This window comes from Drosophila bipectinata, chromosome XL (assembly GCF_030179905.1).
Source record: "Drosophila bipectinata strain 14024-0381.07 chromosome XL, DbipHiC1v2, whole genome shotgun sequence".
Classification (NCBI taxonomy): Eukaryota; Metazoa; Arthropoda; class Insecta; order Diptera; family Drosophilidae; genus Drosophila; species Drosophila bipectinata.
The window spans coordinates 16,937,701-16,957,423 of NC_091734.1; the positions used below are offsets into that span (position 1 = coordinate 16,937,701).

General features: G+C 39.0%; 2 protein-coding genes across 10 annotated transcripts in view; one reads left to right on the forward strand and one right to left on the reverse strand.

Annotated features, from left to right (window-relative positions):
- Rhp (GTP-Rho-binding protein rhophilin) overlaps positions 1-19,723 on the reverse strand; it is a 227,250-nt gene that overhangs the window by 154,495 nt on the left and 53,032 nt on the right. The gene's annotated exons all lie outside the window — the stretch shown is intronic.
- a10 (antennal protein 10) lies at positions 10,692-11,273 on the forward strand. The gene is made up of 2 exons (XM_017242172.3): positions 10,692-10,959; positions 11,014-11,273. The coding sequence occupies exons 1-2, from the start codon at positions 10,707-10,709 to the stop codon at positions 11,196-11,198; spliced, it is 438 nt and encodes a 145-aa protein (XP_017097661.2). The 5' UTR covers positions 10,692-10,706; the 3' UTR covers positions 11,199-11,273.

Genomic DNA, 19,723 nt, shown 5'->3' on the forward strand with positions numbered 1-19,723 from the left:
GTCCTGACTTAGAGCCCCCAGGGGTCGTGAGTTCAGGACGGCCTCGACTCCAACAAGGACGGTCATCAGCTCCTCCGCGGTCAGCCTGGCGTTCCCTACCTCTCGTAGGAGTACGTGTTTTCCAGACTTCACACCAAACACTCGCAGCAGTTTTAGGTGAGAGAAATAACCTTCTATCACTTCCAACAAATCTGAGGTAGATACTATTGCGGTTAATCCGACCGAATCCTTTTTCGCTTTTATCTGTAGAAGTTCTGGTGACGGATCAAACCGGTGGCTCGTCGGCCACTTATCTTCCGGTTCCTTTAAAAACGATGGACCTGTAAACCAGATTGATTCTACAGTCCCCTTTACGTCTCCACCTCTGGACACTATATCTGCCGGGTTCTGTTTAGTTGGTACATGCCGCCACGTGCTATCATCTGACCACTCTTGAATTTCAGCTACTCAATTCGATACGAACGTTGACAACGACGATGGATGGGAACGAATCCAATGAAGAGTTACTTCTGCATCCGACCAAAATACACTTCGTTCGATCGGAACTTTTATTAGAGGCTTTATCTTGCGGCAGAGATCTGCGAGAAGGTGAGCGGCACATAACTCAAGACGGGGGAGCGTCTTTGTCTTGAGCGGCGCTACTTTGGACTTTGCCGTCAACAATGAAACTTTAATACCTTCTGCAGATTTGCAACGAATATAGAAGCAGGCTCCATAGGCTCTCATCGATGCGTCAGAAAAGGCATGAATTTGAATCGGTGACATCGGCTCGGTAAACACGAATTTCGGAATTGAGATGCCCTCTAATTGCGACAGGGCAACTTGTATTTTGTTCCACGCTGTTTCTAAGTGCAGTGGAATTGACTCATCCCAATCTAGCTTATTTAGCCAAAGATCCTGCAATAGGATATTTCCTTTTATAAGTATAGGGCTTAATAGGCCAAGGGGGTCAAACAACTTCGATGTCACCGAAAGGATGTTCCGCTTGGTCGCCCTTTGACCCATGACTGAAGCATCAATTTCAAATTTAAATACATCTTCTTTAGGAACCCAAGCGATTCCTAATGCTTTAGTCAGTTCTGAGTCCGAAAGTGTTATTGGCTTAACCGTGCTCTCGGATGCAGTAACTTCAGGCGAGTTTGAAAACCACTTGCTCAATTCAAACCCAGCGTTTTGAAGAACCTGAGTTACTTCAGACTTAATTGTCTTTAGCTCCTCAATTCAACCAGCACCCGTTATCATGTCGTCGAAATAAAAGTCGGACACAATACCTTCGGCAGCTCGAGCTCGGAATGTATTTTTCACAGATTCACTCAACCTCTTCAAACATCTTATGGCCAGGAATGGGGCTGGCGCAGTGCCTATGTAACAGTGTTGAACTTGCACAGTTTCAAGGATTCTGATGGGTCTTTCCTTCACACTATCAACTGGTATTGCCTATCGGCTTCATTTACCATTACTTGGAGATATTTCTTTTTATGTCGGCTCTCAGAGCGAATACCTCGAACGAGTTTCCCAAAACGCTTGGACCCGATTTAAATGGAAGCCTGACTTCAAATCGACCTGAAGGCAGTACAACTGTATTTTTCTGATAATTTTCCTCACATAACTCTTGTTCAGATGACAAAAGCTTTTTGGAAGTTGGTACTTCTTCCAACGACCAGAACTTTTTCAAATTGCCATTTATCGACTCGAGTAATTCTTCTTGGCAATTCAGAGACAGGCTGTTGAGAAGTTGAGCTATTTGCCTTATATTTTCCCGATACTATCCATCCAGGGAGAGTTTTTTGGAGGATGGGATGGTTTGGCCCTTGTTTTATTTGGCCAACGGACAACAGTTCGAAAAATGACTCAGCTCCAATTAACATGTCTATCCGCTGAGGTTTAGAGAAATATGGGTCTGCTAACGGCAAGTTCTTTGTAGGTCCCAATCTTTCACGTTCACTGACTGATCAGGGTGATAACCCGAGATTGTTCTCAAAATCCAAAAGTCGAACGGAACCTCACTACCATTAATTGTTGACTTCACCACAGTGTGTATCTTTTTCTTAACCTGGGAATTAGCTTGACCAATTCCAAGCAAGTTGATACACGATTTCTCCCTTCGGATCTGTAAGCGTTGAGTAAGTTCTTCAGTAATGAAATTCATTTGTGACCCAGAGTCAACTAATGCTCACCGTTGCATTTCAGCAAGGCGAGCGAACGGACTACACTGGGCAAGACTATGGTCTTGTGCGTTGCAATAACTGCAAGCATGTTTGTTGGAAGCGGAGAAAGCCAACGAACTCCTATTGTGCTGCTTCCCGAACCCAGTTTTCTCCTGTTTTGGCTTGCCAGTCTCTTCAGCGGACAGGTGCTGGTACCTACGATTTAATATTTTTTTAAAATCGGACCACAGCGGCACTTCCTCATAATCCAGTGACTCTTCCCATTTTTCTCTGGTCACTGGATCTGTTCTACTCAAAACTAAGTGAATGATCATTGAGTTTGCAATTTTAGTGTCATCTCCTATGGATAATAGTGACCCATACATCGATGTCACTGTGTCGATGAGACCTCTCAACGACGACGCAGACGGCTGGGAAACTTTCGGAAGGCTGAATAATTTGCTTATTTGGTTCGCAAAGATGAGACATTCGTTATCGAAAACTCTTTTCAGACTAGCAATAGCTTTGTCATAAATACTCTCGGTGACTTGGAATGCCTTGATAGTTCCTAAGGTTTCACCAGAGAGACACGAAATGAAATGGTTAAATTTCTCGATAACAGGAATGTTCACATCCTTGTCTACTAATGTCTCAAAGAGACTCATGAAATTTTTAAACTCCGAATAGTTTCCACAGAATTTTGGCAATGCCAAACTGGGAAGTCGAGCTCGAGTTGGGGCTGCAGAAATTGCAGTAGCTGGTGGGGACTTTTCAGCTAACGTGAAGGCATTTAATAATGACATCATTTTTGCCTTAGTTGTTATCTCTAATTCTTTCAACTCGGCTCCAAATTCATCTTCCTCATCTGATTGCTCGATCTGGTCTTGCAACTCATTTGCCTTAAATATTATCTCATTTAAAGCCTGAAGCCTGCACTCTAGGTCGGTCTTCACTAAAGGAACTGATTCAGCTTCCAAACGTTCCTCTAACCGGCGAATGCTTTTTACCCTGACATTTAATCTTCTCCTTAATTCATCAAGAGTCGTGGATTTTAGTTTCTGTTTATTACTTTCCATTTTCTGATTTTATTTATTTTTTAATAAAAAGACAGCAACGATAAAAAATTTAAAAATTTGTTTTTATTTTAATAAATAATTTTTTAATTTATTTTGTTAATTAGGAAAAATTGAAAATTTTTGACTAATAGGGTAGTATAATTATAGGGTAGCGCGTCACTTGAAAGGGGGTTGCAATATTTCAGCACAAGACGTAGATTTAATTTGCCTTTTCTCAACTTTAAATTTTGTGCAAAAATACCTGCGGTTCTGCCTTGGGATCAGGGCCGTAGCTAGAGCTAGGCCCCCTATACGGAAGTCTTTTGCCCCGGCGGGGCCCCTTCCCTTCGGGGGCCCTGGGGCACCGCCGCACCTGCCCCACGCTAGCTACGGCCCTGCTTGGGATCCTTTAATCCCGCTGCCACTTTCCTTGTGCAGTCAACGGCATGGAGGTAGATGGTTTTCCTGGTGGCGACGATTCCTGCGGTGATGATCCTGGATTGCGGCTGGAGGCGGTTTCACGACGCGGTGAATTTTGTTTTTTATTTCGCACTTCATTTCGCGACGCGAGCAGCTATTGGATTTGTGTTTTTTTTTTTTTGTGTGTAATAATACAGTGTCACTGTCACTTTTACTTTATTTATTTATTTTTTTTTTTTAAATATATAGCACTAAAGTCCACCCGGGGGCGCAAAAATGTTTAATGAGATTGTTTTATCTCACACTCTAAACAATAAAAAAAAGTGGTGGCTGCCAAATATTTAAAAAAAAGGCAAAAAAACAAGAACGATAAAAGTGGTCTTGCCTCTTCAACGTTATAATTTCGATTATATTTTTCTCTAATCTTAAGCCTAACTTATCTATTGCGGCGAAGCGGGGCGAAATCGCACAAGAGCGAATATGAGCTTTCGCTCCCGTTCCGCCCTAAGCTATCTTAGAGTAAATTTGGAGACTAACAACTACAAAACACAATTCAACTATAAACTATAATTCAAATTTTCGACAATAACAAATCAATTAACATTTATGTTTATTTATTTCTTAAGGTATTCCTGATGTGTTTGCTCTTTTTGTACCAAATCTCTTAATAACAACCTAATAAGACGAGAAAAAATCAAAGAAAGTAAAAAAATTTTCAATTACCTCTTAATTTGTATTTTGATTCTTATCTATGTTCTAATCGTACTAATCGCGACCCAAAACATAATTTTATTGTAATTGCTTCGCATTAAGTGAAAGCAGATGGATGAAACTTCATGTGTTAAGTCATTTTAATGTACACTATTGAAACTTAAAAAAAAAATCCCTTATTCAAGAAATTTTTTTTATATTGAATTTTAAATTGGCGACGTTTGCGACCGTATGTATGACGTACGTATAAAAAATAATAATATAATAAATATTTGTAGATGGATAAAAAAAAGTGACAATTGAAATTGAATTAAATTAAAATTAAAAATAAAATTAAAATTTAATTTTTCATACAAACAAAAATTTGGTGAAACATGAGTTTTCAAGAAAATATCAATTTATTTATAAAAAAAATTAAGTAAAAAAAAAAAATTTCGTAAGTTTGCGACCCGCTACAGATAGAAAGCTACATGCCTCTATTTTAAAAGTAAAGTTATTGCATTAAAATATTCCATTCCAATTCGCAGATTTATTTATCTTGAGCAAGCCAAAACCGACTTCCATTTCGCGTACGTTCGCGAAATATGCCAATATTATGAATTTGCCAATATTGTGAAAATGAAAAATCCATTAGAACCATAATTTACACTAAGAAAAGAATTCACCAAATGCTATCGGAAACAAAAAAAAAAGTTTCAGAAAATGTTTTTTTCTTTAATTTTTTGGCACTAATTGCGTACGAACGTACGTTCACGACCCCAGGAATAGCCCATATTTTCCTTGATATGCATTGCTCCATTAAGTTACAGTTTAGATACAGTTTATGTCTTGAGAGGAGAAATCCGATGTATTTTTCAGAGAATACATTTGAGGTAGCTGTCAGAAGAATACATTCAGACACACCGATACATTTTACAAATGTCCCCAGTTAACCCCGCAGGAAAGCGAAACCTTAAAAGAATATAGCCTGTAAGCCTTTCACAAGCCTTTCTGGCTCCAAAGCTGTAGCATTCCAGGAGATGCATCAGAGTCCAGGAAAGGGTTTATTTTTTATCCCCGGTAATCGTGGAATACAACTGTATATTGTAGTCGTGTGAAAGAGAAAGAATCAACTCCGACCTCATAAAGTATATATTCTTGATAAAAAATGAGAAATGCGAAGCTATTTCTGTAGTTAATATATAACATAAAAACAAATCTCATCCAAATCGGCCGATTTTTAGGAGATATACACATATATATACCAAGAGATAGAGCTCCGATTTAAAATTGGACTCGCCCCCTCCCGCCACAAACTAGAAATCTGGATGTAGCGCCAGTTCATTAATGTTTTTGGAAAAAGTTTTGATGTCATTCTATACCTACAAATCAAAAATCAGCCAAGTCAGATAATTTTTAACGGAGTAACAGACTTCTCAGTTGGCTTCCCTACTTAATCGGTAGTAGTGACGAAGGAAGTAGGAAAGGGTAGTAGTTGTTTCTTTTTTTGTCAACGAGAAAAAGTATGCAACAAAAATTTGTTGCTGAGAATCCATACCGTTGTTGTTTAAGCCTAGTACTCTGACGACGAAAATCCGCTGTAACACTTGTTACTGTATCCGCTGTAACCCTTTAACATATAAAAAAAACGGTGTGAAAAAAGGAAGAAGAAGAAATTTGTGCCTGCTAAATTTTGGTGGTACTCATACGTGGTAACGACGAAAAGGATGGCTGTCAAATTGAATGGCGTTGCCGGTTAAAAAAAAGTAAACAGCTGATCTGAATAATTCATTTGATTTATTTTGACACCCCAAACATGGAGCGAAAATTGAAAGAGAAATATTAGAAAGAGAGAGAGAGAAAGAGAACAGCTGTTCAGTGTATTACCCTTTTCCATAATTTTTTTTGGTCACACTCGCTCGGTAGCCAAAAAAAGAGCGATTTCGCTATCACACGTGTTACAGCGGATTTTCGTCGTCAGAGTACTAGGCTTTAAACTTTAAAGGTTAGCTAAATTGTGGTTGGAAAAGATGAGTACCGAGTACAATATAGTCGGGAAACTTGACTCCCTTTCTTGTTTCAGTATGTTGTTGATGATCCGGAACCGGCACAGAATTATGTATATTACCTACATATGTCGCGACTGTTTGCCGACTTTTGTCAGTCACTGTACACAGAGGAAGACAATGACTGGGCAATGCAGCGATACAATAACGAACCAAAGAAATGTTATGAAATTTGGTAGGTCGGATAAACTGACCAAATATATAATAAGTACTAAGTTCCAGCTTTCTATCTTCAAAAACACCAAAGTTGGGTCATTTTCGATCGTTCAGTTATATGGCAGCTATAGGATATAGTCGGCCGATCCTTATAATATTTGGCATGTCGTATTATTTTCTCGTACAAAATTTAAACATTTTCGGTCGTTCCGACTTATATACTGCGTGCAAAGGAAAGAAGGTAGAAGATAGAATAGCTGGAACTTGGTACAGATTATATTTTTGGTCAGTTTATTCGACCTACCAAATTTCATAAGGATCGGCCGACTTTATCTTATAGCTGCCATATAACTGAACGATCGGAAATGACCAAACTTTCGTGTTTTTAAAGATAGAAAGCTGGAACTTAGTACTTATTATATATTTGAAACTTAGTACAGAGTATATTTTTGGTCAGTTTATCCGACCTACCAAATTTCATAAGGATCGGCCGACTATATCCTATAGCTGCCACATAACTGAACCATCGGAAATGACCCAACTTCCGTGTTTTTAAAGATAGAAAGCCGGAACTTAGTACAGAGTATATTTTTGGTCAGTTAATCCGACCTACCAAATTTCATAACGATCGGTCGACTATATCTTATAGCTGACATATAACTAAATGATCGGAAATGGTTTTTGGTAGAAATACCAATTTTGATATTTTTGAAGTAGAAGTTTGGGACTTTTTTTTAGGTTTTGTATTGTAATAGATTGGTTATATTATTATATTCTTATATTGTTTGGCCAACTACATCACATTTTTATACCCTTGCAGAGGGTATTATAATTTTGTCCAAAAGTGTGCAACGCAGTGAAGGAGACATCTCCGACCCTATAAAGTATATATATTCTTGATCAGGATCACCTCCTGAGTTGATATGAGCATGTCCGTCTGTCCGTCTGTCCGTCTGTCTGTTTCTACGCAAACTAGTCTCTCAGTTTTAAAGCTATCGTCTTGAAACTTTGCACACACCCTTCTTTCCTTTGCACGCAGTATACAAGTCGGAACGGCCGGGATCGGCCGACTATATCCTATAGCTGCCATATAACTGATTGATCGGAAATGGTATAACTTTGGTGTTTTTAGAGTTAGAGAGTTCAAATTTGACATGAGAGCTATTTTTGGCAAAATAATACGACTGAATGCCAAATTTCATAAGGATCGGCCGACTATATCTTATAGCTGACATATAACTAAATGATCGGAAATGGTTTTTGGTAGAAATACCAATTTTGATATTTTTGAAGTAGAAGTTTGGGACTTTTTTTTAGGTTTTGTATTGTAATAGATTGGTTATATTATTATATTCTTATATTGTTTGGCCAACTACATCACATTTTTATACCCTTGCAGAGGGTATTATAATTTTGTCCAAAAGTGTGCAACGCAGTGAAGGAGACATCTCCGACCCTATAAAGTATATATATTCTTGATCAGGATCACCTCCTGAGTTGATATGAGCATGTCCGTCTGTCCGTCTGTCCGTCTGTCTGTTTCTACGCAAACTAGTCTCTCAGTTTTAAAGCTATCGTCTTGAAACTTTGCACACACCCTTCTTTCCTTTGCACGCAGTATATAAGTCGGAACGGCCGGGATCGGCCGACTATATCCTATAGCTGCCATATAACTGATTGATCGGAAATGGTATAACTTTGGTGTTTTTAGAGTTAGAGAGTTCAAATTTGACATGAGAGCTATTTTTGGCAAAATAATACGACTGAATGCCAAATTTCATAAGGATCGGCCGACTATATCCTATAGCTGCCATATAACTCAACGATCGGAAATGACCCAACTTTCGTGTTTTTGAAGATAGAAAGCTGGAATTTAGTACAGACTCTATTTTTGGTTAGTTGATCCAACCTACCAAATTTCATTAGGATCGGCCGACTATATCCTATAGCTGCCACATAACTGAACCATCGGAAATGACCCAACTTCCGTGTTTTTAAAGATAGAAAGCCGGAACTTAGTACAGAGTATATTTTTGGTCAGTTAATCCGACCTACCAAATTTCATAACGATCGGTCGACTATATCTTATAGCTGACATATAACTAAATGATCGGAAATGGTTTTTGGTAGAAATACCAATTTTGATATTTTTGAAGTAGAAGTTTGGGACTTTTTTTTAGGTTTTGTATTGTAATAGATTGGTTATATTATTATATTCTTATATTGTTTGGCCAACTACATCACATTTTTATACCCTTGCAGAGGGTATTATAATGTTGTCCAAAAGTGTGCAACGCAGTGAAGGAGACATCTCCGACCCTATAAAGTATATATATTCTTGATCAGGATCACCTCCTGAGTTGATATGAGCATGTCCGTCTGTCCGTCTGTCCGTCTGTCTGTTTCTACGCAAACTAGTCTCTCAGTTTTAAAGCTATCGTCTTGAAACTTTGCACACACCCTTCTTTCCTTTGCACGCAGTATATAAGTCGGAATGGCCGGGATCGGCCGACTATATCCTATAGCTGCCATATAACTGATTGATCGGAAATGGTATAACTTTGGTGTTTTTAGAGAGTTCAAATTTGACATGAGAGCTATTTTTGGCAAAATAATACGACATGCCAAATTTCATAAGGATCGGCCGACTATATCCTATAGCTGCCATATAACTCAACGATCGGAAATGACCCAACTTTCGTGTTTTTGAAGATAGAAAGCTGGAATTTAATACAGATTCTATTTTTGGTCAGTTGATCCAAGCTATCAAATTTCATTAGGATCGGCCGACTACATCCCATAGCTGCCATATAACTGAACGATCGGAAATGGTTTTTGGTAGAAATATCAACTTTCGTATTTTTGAAGATAGAAGTTTGGGACTTTTTTTAGATTTTGATTATATATTCCTATTCCCATAAGGATCGGCCAACTGTATCCGATGTTTGCAATATATATCCGGTTTTAACTGCAAGGGTATATAAACTTCGGCTCCGCCCGAAGTTAGCTTTCCTTTCTTGTTTTTATAGTATTTTTGTACCCTCTGCAAGGGCGACATAAGATAAAAAAGCGCGCCACAACGCTTGCGGAGTGACCAAGACGACAAAACTGCAAAAGCATGAGATATTGAGAGATAAACGGTAACGCAAGTTACCGGCGACCGCTCTCGTTCACGGACCCAGGTTATCCGCCAGAGAGTGAACGCGATGAAGAGAAAATGAGCACACATGGGTTTATGAAATTTCATCGCTAAGTCGTGCATATGAATAAAATGAAATATGAATATGAAATAATAATAAATATATGTCGGGTCAGGCAACAGACGCTGAAACCTTTGACTTCTCCCAGAAGTGAGAAGCAATTCGAGCAGAGCGAAGTGACATCTTGTGCTTGATTGCGGCATGCATCGTCCCTACTAGCTCGGAAACAGTCCATCACAGCTCGCTACTGATCTCTAAAATCTTTAAAACCGACGCTTAATATTTCAGGCTTATGTGAACGAGATTCTGAACGAGTCGTTTTTAATAAATACATTGTTATTGACGACATGGGCAGATTAAGTTATATCAATCACCTTAAATTAGTTTGAAATGCATTAATTTAAAAAATTATCATGCAAAATATGCACGCAATAAAATTTCTAGTTTCTTGACATGTAAAATGCAATACCTCAACGAAAGCTTACCATCGGTGTCGAGATGGCGACAAAATGGGGGTTGATATGATCATACGGCGCGACGACACAGGTGACACGAATTATTTGCATCCAAATTTTTCCGCTGTCGCATGAACCGACAGTATGTCTTATTATAATAAGAAAAGATTCAATAAACAGAAGAAAACAAAAAAAAATGTATTTTGGTCTGGTAGAAATGTGTACATTTAAAGAAAGTATATTGAGGGTTAAAGAAATTGCATCGCTAATAAAGGATAAATTTTTGTTTATCTAAAAGTGCGGATTATGTTTAAAGATGTGCATGTATGTATATGTACCTTTTAAATAAACGCATTGTTTATGACGGCATGGGCAGATTGAGTTATAGCAATCAGTTAAAATTAGTTTAAAATGCATGAATTTACTAAATTATCATGCAAGATGTATGCACGCAATAAAATATCTAGTTGAATGTCTTTATATAAAACGAATCATTTCCCTTTTTCTAACATTTAAAATGCTTTACCATAACGAAAGCTTGGTAAAATCGCTTTTATTCGTTGCATTAATATGCACATTCATTTATCACAATGATGGACAAGCGAATCCTAGAGCTTCTACAAAAATTTCATCTATTAAAAGCTTCTATAACAATGAGTTCGATAATGTAAACTTGGATGAAATACTGAATCAAGACCGTTTGCTTAACAATTATATTAAATGCCTTGAAAATGAAGGGCCTTGCACACCCGATGGCAAAATGCTGAAAGGTTAGTTTGTGGTTCAAAAAAATATTGTTTTTTCATTATTAATGATGTTTTTAGAAATTCTTCCTGACGCAATGCTAACTGATTGCTCGAAATGTACAGAAAAACAAAAGAATGGCGCTGAGAAAGTTACAAGTCATCTGATTGATAACCGACCAAAGGATTGGGAATTTCTTGAAAAAATTTATGATCCTATGGGATCCTATCGCATAAAATACCAAAAAAAAAAAGAAAACATTTAGGTTTAAAAACACTTTTGTAAAAAAATTAATTTGAATGATTCGTTTCGTGAAAATAATTTATATATTTAAAATTTTCGTGTCACAATTTTTGTTACCATACGCCTCCGAGACGGCTATACGATTCTCATGAAATTTTGAGAGCGTATTGAGTAGGTCTGAGAATCCGCCAACATCTATTTTTCATCCTCTTAAATCCTGTTCGACTTACCAAAAATCGCATATAAAGTGAGTTACTACCTCATCACACTAACAAACTCACGCTACCATAGCATTTTAACTCAATTTAAACTGAAGCAAAAATCCATCATTAAGTAAATACATTAATTCTATTAAGGGGAGGCTAAGGTATTAACTTTTTTTTTCATTTTTTTTTTTATTTTTTAAATTGAATGCATAATATCTGAAGAATATTGTGTCAAAATTTCAAGTCAATTAAAGCAAAATTGACGAAGTTATTAGTTATTGACGAAGTTGCTTACCAGGTGTACCGGTATGAAATGAGCGTTTTTTTTTTGAACAAAAACACAAAATATTAATCGGAAAGTAAAAAACATTTTATTCAAAGTATTGACGTTTGTTTTCTATACATTTTGACCACCTTTCTGACAATTTGTGGATACCACACCAATAAAATTGTTCATCTTTTAAAGCAAACCAACCAGACACCACATTTTCGACCTCCTCGTCCTGCTCAGGACTGCTTCTCAGCCAATGCGTGTCCCATCGTTGAAAACAAATGGTAGTCGGAAGGAGCCAAGTCTGGTGAATACAGCGGGTGGGGTACCAGCTTCCAGCCAAGTGTTTTGATTGAATCCTGAACCAGTTTTGCTTTGTGGGCAGGTGGATTGTCATAGAGCAAAACTAACTTGCCGTGTCTTCTGGCCAATTCTGGTCATTTCTTGATCAATGCATGGTTCAAATTGATCACTTGTTGTCAGTAGCGATCTTTATTAACAGTTTCATCAGCTTTAAGGAGCTCGTAGTACACCACACCTTTCTGGTCCCAGCAAACACACAAAATTGTCTTCTTGCCAAATCGATCTGGTTTTGCAGTCGATGTTGATGGCTGCCCGGATTAACCCATGATTTTTTCCGTTTAGGATTCTTAAAATAAATCCAATTTTCATCGACAGTAACAATCCGATGCAAAATCGATTTTCTTTAGTGTCTTCGAGACATAAAATTAATGCTTTCCGCAAATCATCACTTTCTGGTACAAAACTCGACATTTTTAACGAGATAAAAAAATATAATGTTGTCTGTTCAATGACTTGATGTATACTAAATATGTTGAGATCAGAGATGTCATAGCAAACAAACAAAAAAAAAGTAAAGGCTCGTTCACAACAAACGTTTCCAATCGAGACCTCTGTATCTTGACGCTCACTTCATACCGGTACACCTGGTATAAACGTTTTACACTGGATTTTTTTTGTGTTTAAAACTTTAAAGCGTTTTTCCCACAACTCACGTTTTCAAAGTCGGTGCCCCTCATAACTTCAAAACTACCGCACCGATCCTTTTGAAATTTTAAACAATATTTCGAGTTTTTCGAGTTTTTTTTTTTTTTTTGTTCATAATTTTGATTTTGCAATGTCAAATTAACCGATTTTTTCCAAAAAAATTAAGTTTTTCACTTCAAAGTCTTCGAAAAAATTAAAAAATTGCAATTTTCAAAAAACTTTTACAGCGTTACCTGGGGCGAACTATTATCTAACGAATGAATTTTCATTTTTTGATTACAAATGATCCAGCAACGAGTTATGAGGGGCACCGCAATTCAACTTTTTTTGGCGAAACGTCCGGACAATTGCTACCATTGCCATATTCTAAAATATTTTTTTGTAAAAATTTTATTAAACATTCTTCTAATGTCACACTTTAATATACCGTTGGTTGAATAAATAAATTTTAACTGTGTCGTCAGGAAAAAAATCACAAAAACATGGCTTTTTTCGCATGATTTGACCTTACCCTCCCCTTAATGAGTGTTTTGTACAGTGAGCAATGCCAAGAAAACGCAAAGAGGGTGATTTGAGCCGTGATACAAGTAGATCTCGGAACATGCGAAATAGAAGATCCGAAAGAACCGAAGAACAGATCCAGCAACAAAATACTGATGTACATATTAGAATAGCGCAATTGCATCAAGAAGAGCCAGAAGATACACGAGCTGAACGCAATGAAGTCAGAAGATTAGTACAACGACAATCACGCCGTTTCCCAGTCAATAGACGCAAAACAAATGACCAAAAACGATAAGAGGTACATCGAGCATTTATTTCTTATTCATTCCTGGGTCTAGCATTCCAGTATGAGCCTGATATTGAGTATTGTGCTCACTCAAATTGTGCTATTGGTGCTATGGACAAGGAATGTCCGCATTGTCATGCTCTGAAATTCAAAAATGAGCCAGCTGGGATGTGTTCGCGTCAGGAAAAGAGCAACTACCAAAAATTGAAACCCCACCAGAACCATTGGACGGCTTTCTTATCGGCACGGATCCAGATTCTAACCTGAAATCAATTCGAACATTCAATTCATGCTTTTAAATGACATCGTTCGGAGCAAACGAAATAGATCGACATACTAATGCAAATGGTCAACTTTACAATTCTACATTAAAAATCAGAGGCCAAGTTTATCATTAAATGGGGTCACTGCTGTCAATGCCAAACGAACCACAAAAATTCTTACAAACCTACTTTATGGGCGGCGAGGATTCCAGAAGCGCACTTGCCAATCGCGTGAATGCACGTTGTTATTATAATAACCTTGATTCATTTTATGCCAGACATATCGTCAGCGAGCTAGATGCTCTATTGAACGGCCACAATGAATTGTTGAAAATGTTCAAATCACATATTCACCAATTACAGAGCGATAATCAAGCTATCGTCACAAAAAATAATGTTCACGCTATAGCACTAAGAGATTGACTTGCTGAATTACGATCAAATAATAACTTAACACGAAAGGAAAGCTAACTTCGTGCGAGGCCAAAGTTAATATACCCTTGCAGTTAAAACCGGAAACATCGGATATAGTTGCTCGATTTTTATGAGAATATCATAATATTACCAATTTATTACAATAAAATATCTAAAAAAAAGTCCCAAGCTTCTATCGTCAAAAATACCGAAGTAGGTATTTTTACCAAATAGCATTTTCGATCGTTCAGTTATATGGCAGCTAACTTCGGGTGGAGCCGAAGTTAATATACCCTTGCAGTTAAAACCGGATATATATCGCAAAAATCGGATTTAGTGGGCCGATCATTATGGGAATAAAATAATATAACCAATTTATTACAACACGAAATCTAAAAACAAGCCGAAAGCTTTTATCTTCAAAAGTACCAAAGTTGGTAATTTTTACCAAATACCATTTTCGATCGTTCAGTTATATGGCAGCTATAAGATATAGTTAGGCGATCGGTATGAAATTTGGTAGGTCGGATCGACTGACCAAAATTAGAATCTGTACGAGTTTCAACTTTCTATCTTCAAAATCTTCAAAATTGTGGGTTGTATTATGTTACATACTCATATCAACTCAGGAGGTGATTCTGATCAATAATATATATACATTATAGGGTCGGAAATGTCTCCTTCACACCATTGCACACTTTTGACCAAAATTATAAAACCCTCTGCAAGGGTATAACAAGTTTAGCTCCTCTGAGTTCTTCGAGCCTAACTTGTACCAAGTATTTCGAATATCTCGTCGATCTCTTCAAGCTACATTACTACACCTTCCGTTTGCCGACCCTCTACTGGATCAGCTTGCCGTTCCAATCCTGGGCATCCATGGCCCATTCATCATCATTGCGTCGTATATACCTCCAAACAGCGCATTTAATATCTATCTATTAACGTTGGACCGTACTGCTTTGATGGTAGCTGACAATTTAAACTTAAGCTCTATCGTGTGGTCTTGGGACCCAGAATCACCCTGCATGCTACCTAGCAAACGTTCAAACGATATTTTTAGTCTGGGCCTCTCCCAAGTAAATATTATTTTTAATGATTTATCAGTGATTCTTGATTCTACTAAAAAAGTATTATTTTGAAATGTACCTTTAAGTCCATGTGATATGTACTATAAGCCGTTAGTAATTCATATTGAGTTTAACCTCTTTAAAACTCATCTCCCATTCCATATTATCATCTGAATGATCCTAACTTGTCACTTATTAATGCCTCTATTTCAGCTTTTGATTGAGTTTCCCTTTTTTCGGATGGCTCAATTGGTGATTTTTATACTAAATTCTTGGTTGTCTTTTCCACATGTTATGGTAATTTAGTAGCCGACTCGGATCAGCGCGTTTCTGAACTTTTTGCTAAATACTTTGCCTCTAACTTGGAGCCGAAGGTTCCTTGAAGTGGTAATGAAACTCTTCTTAACCACTTTCTTTTCTCAATGTGAGTAACATGGACATACTAGACTGTGACCTAGTTGAAGCCACAGGACATTTTACCGTTTAACACACACCTGACTTGGATGGTATTTCCCCACTCTTTATTAAGAGAGCTTCGCTTCCCTTTCTAATCCCCTTTAACTGTGGCTCTCCTTGTAGCTCTCATCTGATAGTTCCCCCGAGTGGTCGTGTCGAAAATTACTTCCATCACACCTATTTATAGAGGTGGCAGTAGGTCTGATGTTATCAACTATCGAACTACAGCTAAAATCGTCACTTGCAACGTCACTGGATACTCGAGCAGATAGCTACTAAAAAATTGACATTTCTGACGTAATTTCATATCCTCCAACCATCCTCCATGGTTTCTTGCCTTGCAAGTTATATAAATAAGGTATTCATTCCTCCTTATTAAGTTGCTTTGAGTCTAATCTGGCAGACCGACCTTTCCACGTTTCTATTGGAGACGCTATCCATTTTTCCATTTGTCACTTTCTCTCACAAGGCAGCTCTCTAGGACCTTTCCTATTTAATATCTTTATTAGTGACATCTCTTCATGCTTTCGTCATGCCTTCTTCTTAATGTATGCGGAAGACCTTAAATCTATAAGGCCATTAATTCCATTAGTGACAGTTACTTGTTACAGGAGGATATATCCAGAGTTTAATCATGATGCTCCCGTAATCTTCTCCCATTAAACTTATCGAAGAGTCTGTTTACCCGTTACAATAAGCGGTCTCTGTGCTGGGCTTTGTAAAAAGGCACGTGAACTAATTTAAAAGCCCCTGCCTTCTTCTCAATGTTTGCACATTCGAGGATCGGCAGCTTTGACTTTTGTCAACAATGTAGTCGCTGATAACATTGCCCTTTTTTACTGAGACTTATTATTTTAATGTTCCTCAAAGGAATCTTCGTACCTTTGCCGAAGTCTCCGAAGACTTTTTGTAGACATTTTATGCGTTTGATAAAAAAAAACAAGATCGTTTTTTTCATTTTATGCGTCGGCCGATCCTTATAAAATTTGGCATGTCTTATTATTTTGCCAGCTATAGGATATACCTAACATTCTCCACCCAGTTGGGGCTTCTACTCCAACTTCATCCTTACGGGGCAACAGGCACAGCTTAGACACTGCTCGCTTGGTGACTCAAGATGAGGTTTTTATCACCGCCACTCTAAAGATTCCATCTCGACCAGGTTCTCCATTATTCTCGCAAGCGGCCATTTCATCAGAGGTAGGTTCTCGACCTTTATTAGCACCACATCGTTCGGGGCCAAGGCAGGACCGGCGGCACACCATTTGGAGCGGTTCTGGAGAAGGTTTAGGTACTCCTCCTTCCATCGGGACCAGAAGGACTGCTGCAGGAAAGACACACGCTGCCAGCTGTCCAACCGGTTGAAGTTCAGCTTTGTGACATCAGGCTCGATAAAGCTGACTGACGGACCAACAGTTTAAAAATGAGCTGGGGTCAGAACATCAAGGTCTGCAGGATTCTCTGAAAGAGACAATAAGGGTCGTGAATTTATAACAGCCCCAATATGGCACAGCAGCGTTCGCAGCTCCTCGAATCCAAGAACTGCAGATCCGACAGCTCGGTAAAAATGGTGCTTGGCGGTTTTAACAGCCGCTTCCCACAGACCACCGAAATGCGGAGATCGAGGAGGAATAAAATGCCATTCGATGGACTCCATAGAGCAAAACTTCAGCAGTGCCCGTTGATGCTCTTCGCTTAGAAATAATCGGCGCAGCTCCTTTAGCTCGTTTTTGGCTCCAACAAAGTTGGTTGCGTTGTCAGACCAAATATGTTGAGGCCTTCGGCGGGTGCATATCAACCGCTTCAAAGCAGAAAAGAAATGGTGGACAGATCCCTTACAAGCTCCAGGTGGACGGCTTTGGTAGCAAAACAAATGAAAACTCTGACGTAACATTTTACTGGAGCCTTATTACGCACTTCCGGCTTATAAAAGAAAGGCCCATAAAAATTCACACCAGTGACTCTAAAGATTTGGGAGCCGCTGACTCTTTGCTCCGGGAGATCAGCCATAATGTGCTCATACAACCGAGGCTTTGCCCAGAAGCATCGGATGCATTTGTGTAATGCCTTCGTCACCGAATGATTTCCCGTATGTAAATTCCGCTCATGGAAGTCAACAATTATAGCCAGCGTAACTGGATGGCTTCTTGGAAGTATAATTGGAGCTGACTATCAAAATCCAACGACGAATTTTTTAGCCGACCGTCTACGCGCAACAGACCAAATTTATCCATGAAGGGAGAGGATGAGGCAAGGGCACTGGATGCCGCTCTTTTCCATTTTGAAGCGCCTTTATGTCGTCCCAAAAATGCACATGCTGCACTAGTCGCAATAACAGCTGTGTTCTAAATTTTATATCGCTTGCCGTGACACCGTTGTGGCGAATTCGTTTAGAAAACTTTTATACGTAAGCGAATACCCTCTGCAGCGCTGGAAACGAATTAGCATACTTAAAAACCGCTGTTATATCCACGTACGGAGACTGAATCAGCAGGACCCTTGCACGTAACTCCAGAGTCGATCTCTCAGATGAGACCTCGGTTGGCCACGTTTCTTGGGATCCAATGAGAAACCAAGGACCGTGAGACCACAGCTTATTCTCAACCAATTCATTGGGAAGAGCACCACGCGACAGGATGTCTGCTGTGTTCAAGCAAGTGGGAACATACCGCCACTCCATTTCTCTAGTTAGCTTCCGAATGGTCGAAACTCGATTGGCGATGAAAACATTAAACCGAGAGGGTTCTTCTCGAATCCAAGACAGAGCCACAGCAGAATCACTCCAGCAAAAATACTTTCCAACGTAGACCTTCAACTGTGCTACTTCCGACATAAGTCGAGCCAACAACTCGGCTCCCGATAACTCCAGCTTCGGCACCGTTACAGTCTTTAAAGGCGCAACTCGGGACTTCGAGCAGAGTAAATATCTTGCAAATCCTGCGCCCTTGGACACGACATAAACGCATGCCCCATACGCCTTAATGTTGGCGTCACAGAATCCATGGACCTCCACCTCGGATTTCGATGTTAGCGCCCATCTAGGGAATTCGGCGCGCTGCGTACTAACAAAGCTGCTCCAAATCATATTCCAGTCGCAGTGAAGAGCTTGAGGAACACTTTCATCCCAGGACAACTTCTCCCGGCACAGTTTCTGGAGAAAGATCTTCGCCTTTGAAATTACAGGACCGACAAGGCCTAATGGGTCATAAAGCCCAGCGACTGAATTAAGAACGATGCGCCTAGTGGGATTTGAGATTGACTGAAGCCCTTCAAAAGAAAATAGCAAGCGATCAGTTGCAGGATCCCAAGCAAGACCCAGTGTCTTTGTGAAGTTGCTGCCATCATCAAACCTTAGGAAAGACTCCCGATCTTCTTAAGGCACTTTATCCAGCACGTCAGCAACAATGAAGCCCCACTTCCTTAACTGAAATTGGCCTTTGGCAAGGATCCCGGATCTTTGCTACATTATGCTAATAGCTTCATCAATAGAGTCGCCTCCTGAAAGTAGAACATCCACATAAAAGTCGCGACGCAGAATTTCGGTCCCCTTTGGAAACATTAATGGCTCATCATCTGCCAATTCATGCATTGTCCGAACTGCTAAAAATGAAGCAGGCTTCGGTCCATAGGTGACAGTATCCAGCTTAAAAAGCTGTTACTCATCCTGGGTAGAATCCCGCCAAAGAATACACAGAAGATAGCTGTCCTCAGGACAAACCCTGACGCAACGATACATTTTGCAAATATCTCCAGTAATGGCCACCCGATGGCATCGGAACCTTAATAGAATATGCAGTAACTTTGGCTGAATAACTGGGCCAGACATCCAAACGTCATTCAATAAATATCCAGAAGTTGTGACAGCAGATTCATTAAAAACAACCCTGAGCTTGGTTGTTGACCTGTAATCCTTTAAAACATAATGGTGTGTCAGAAGGTATTGGCCAGTGACGCTCGCATCAGCAGGGACTGGAGACATGTGACCCAACTCCAAATACTCCTTTATGAAGGCAGTATATTGCTCCTTCAATTGAGGACGGCAACAGAGCTTCCTTTCGAGGGAAAGAAA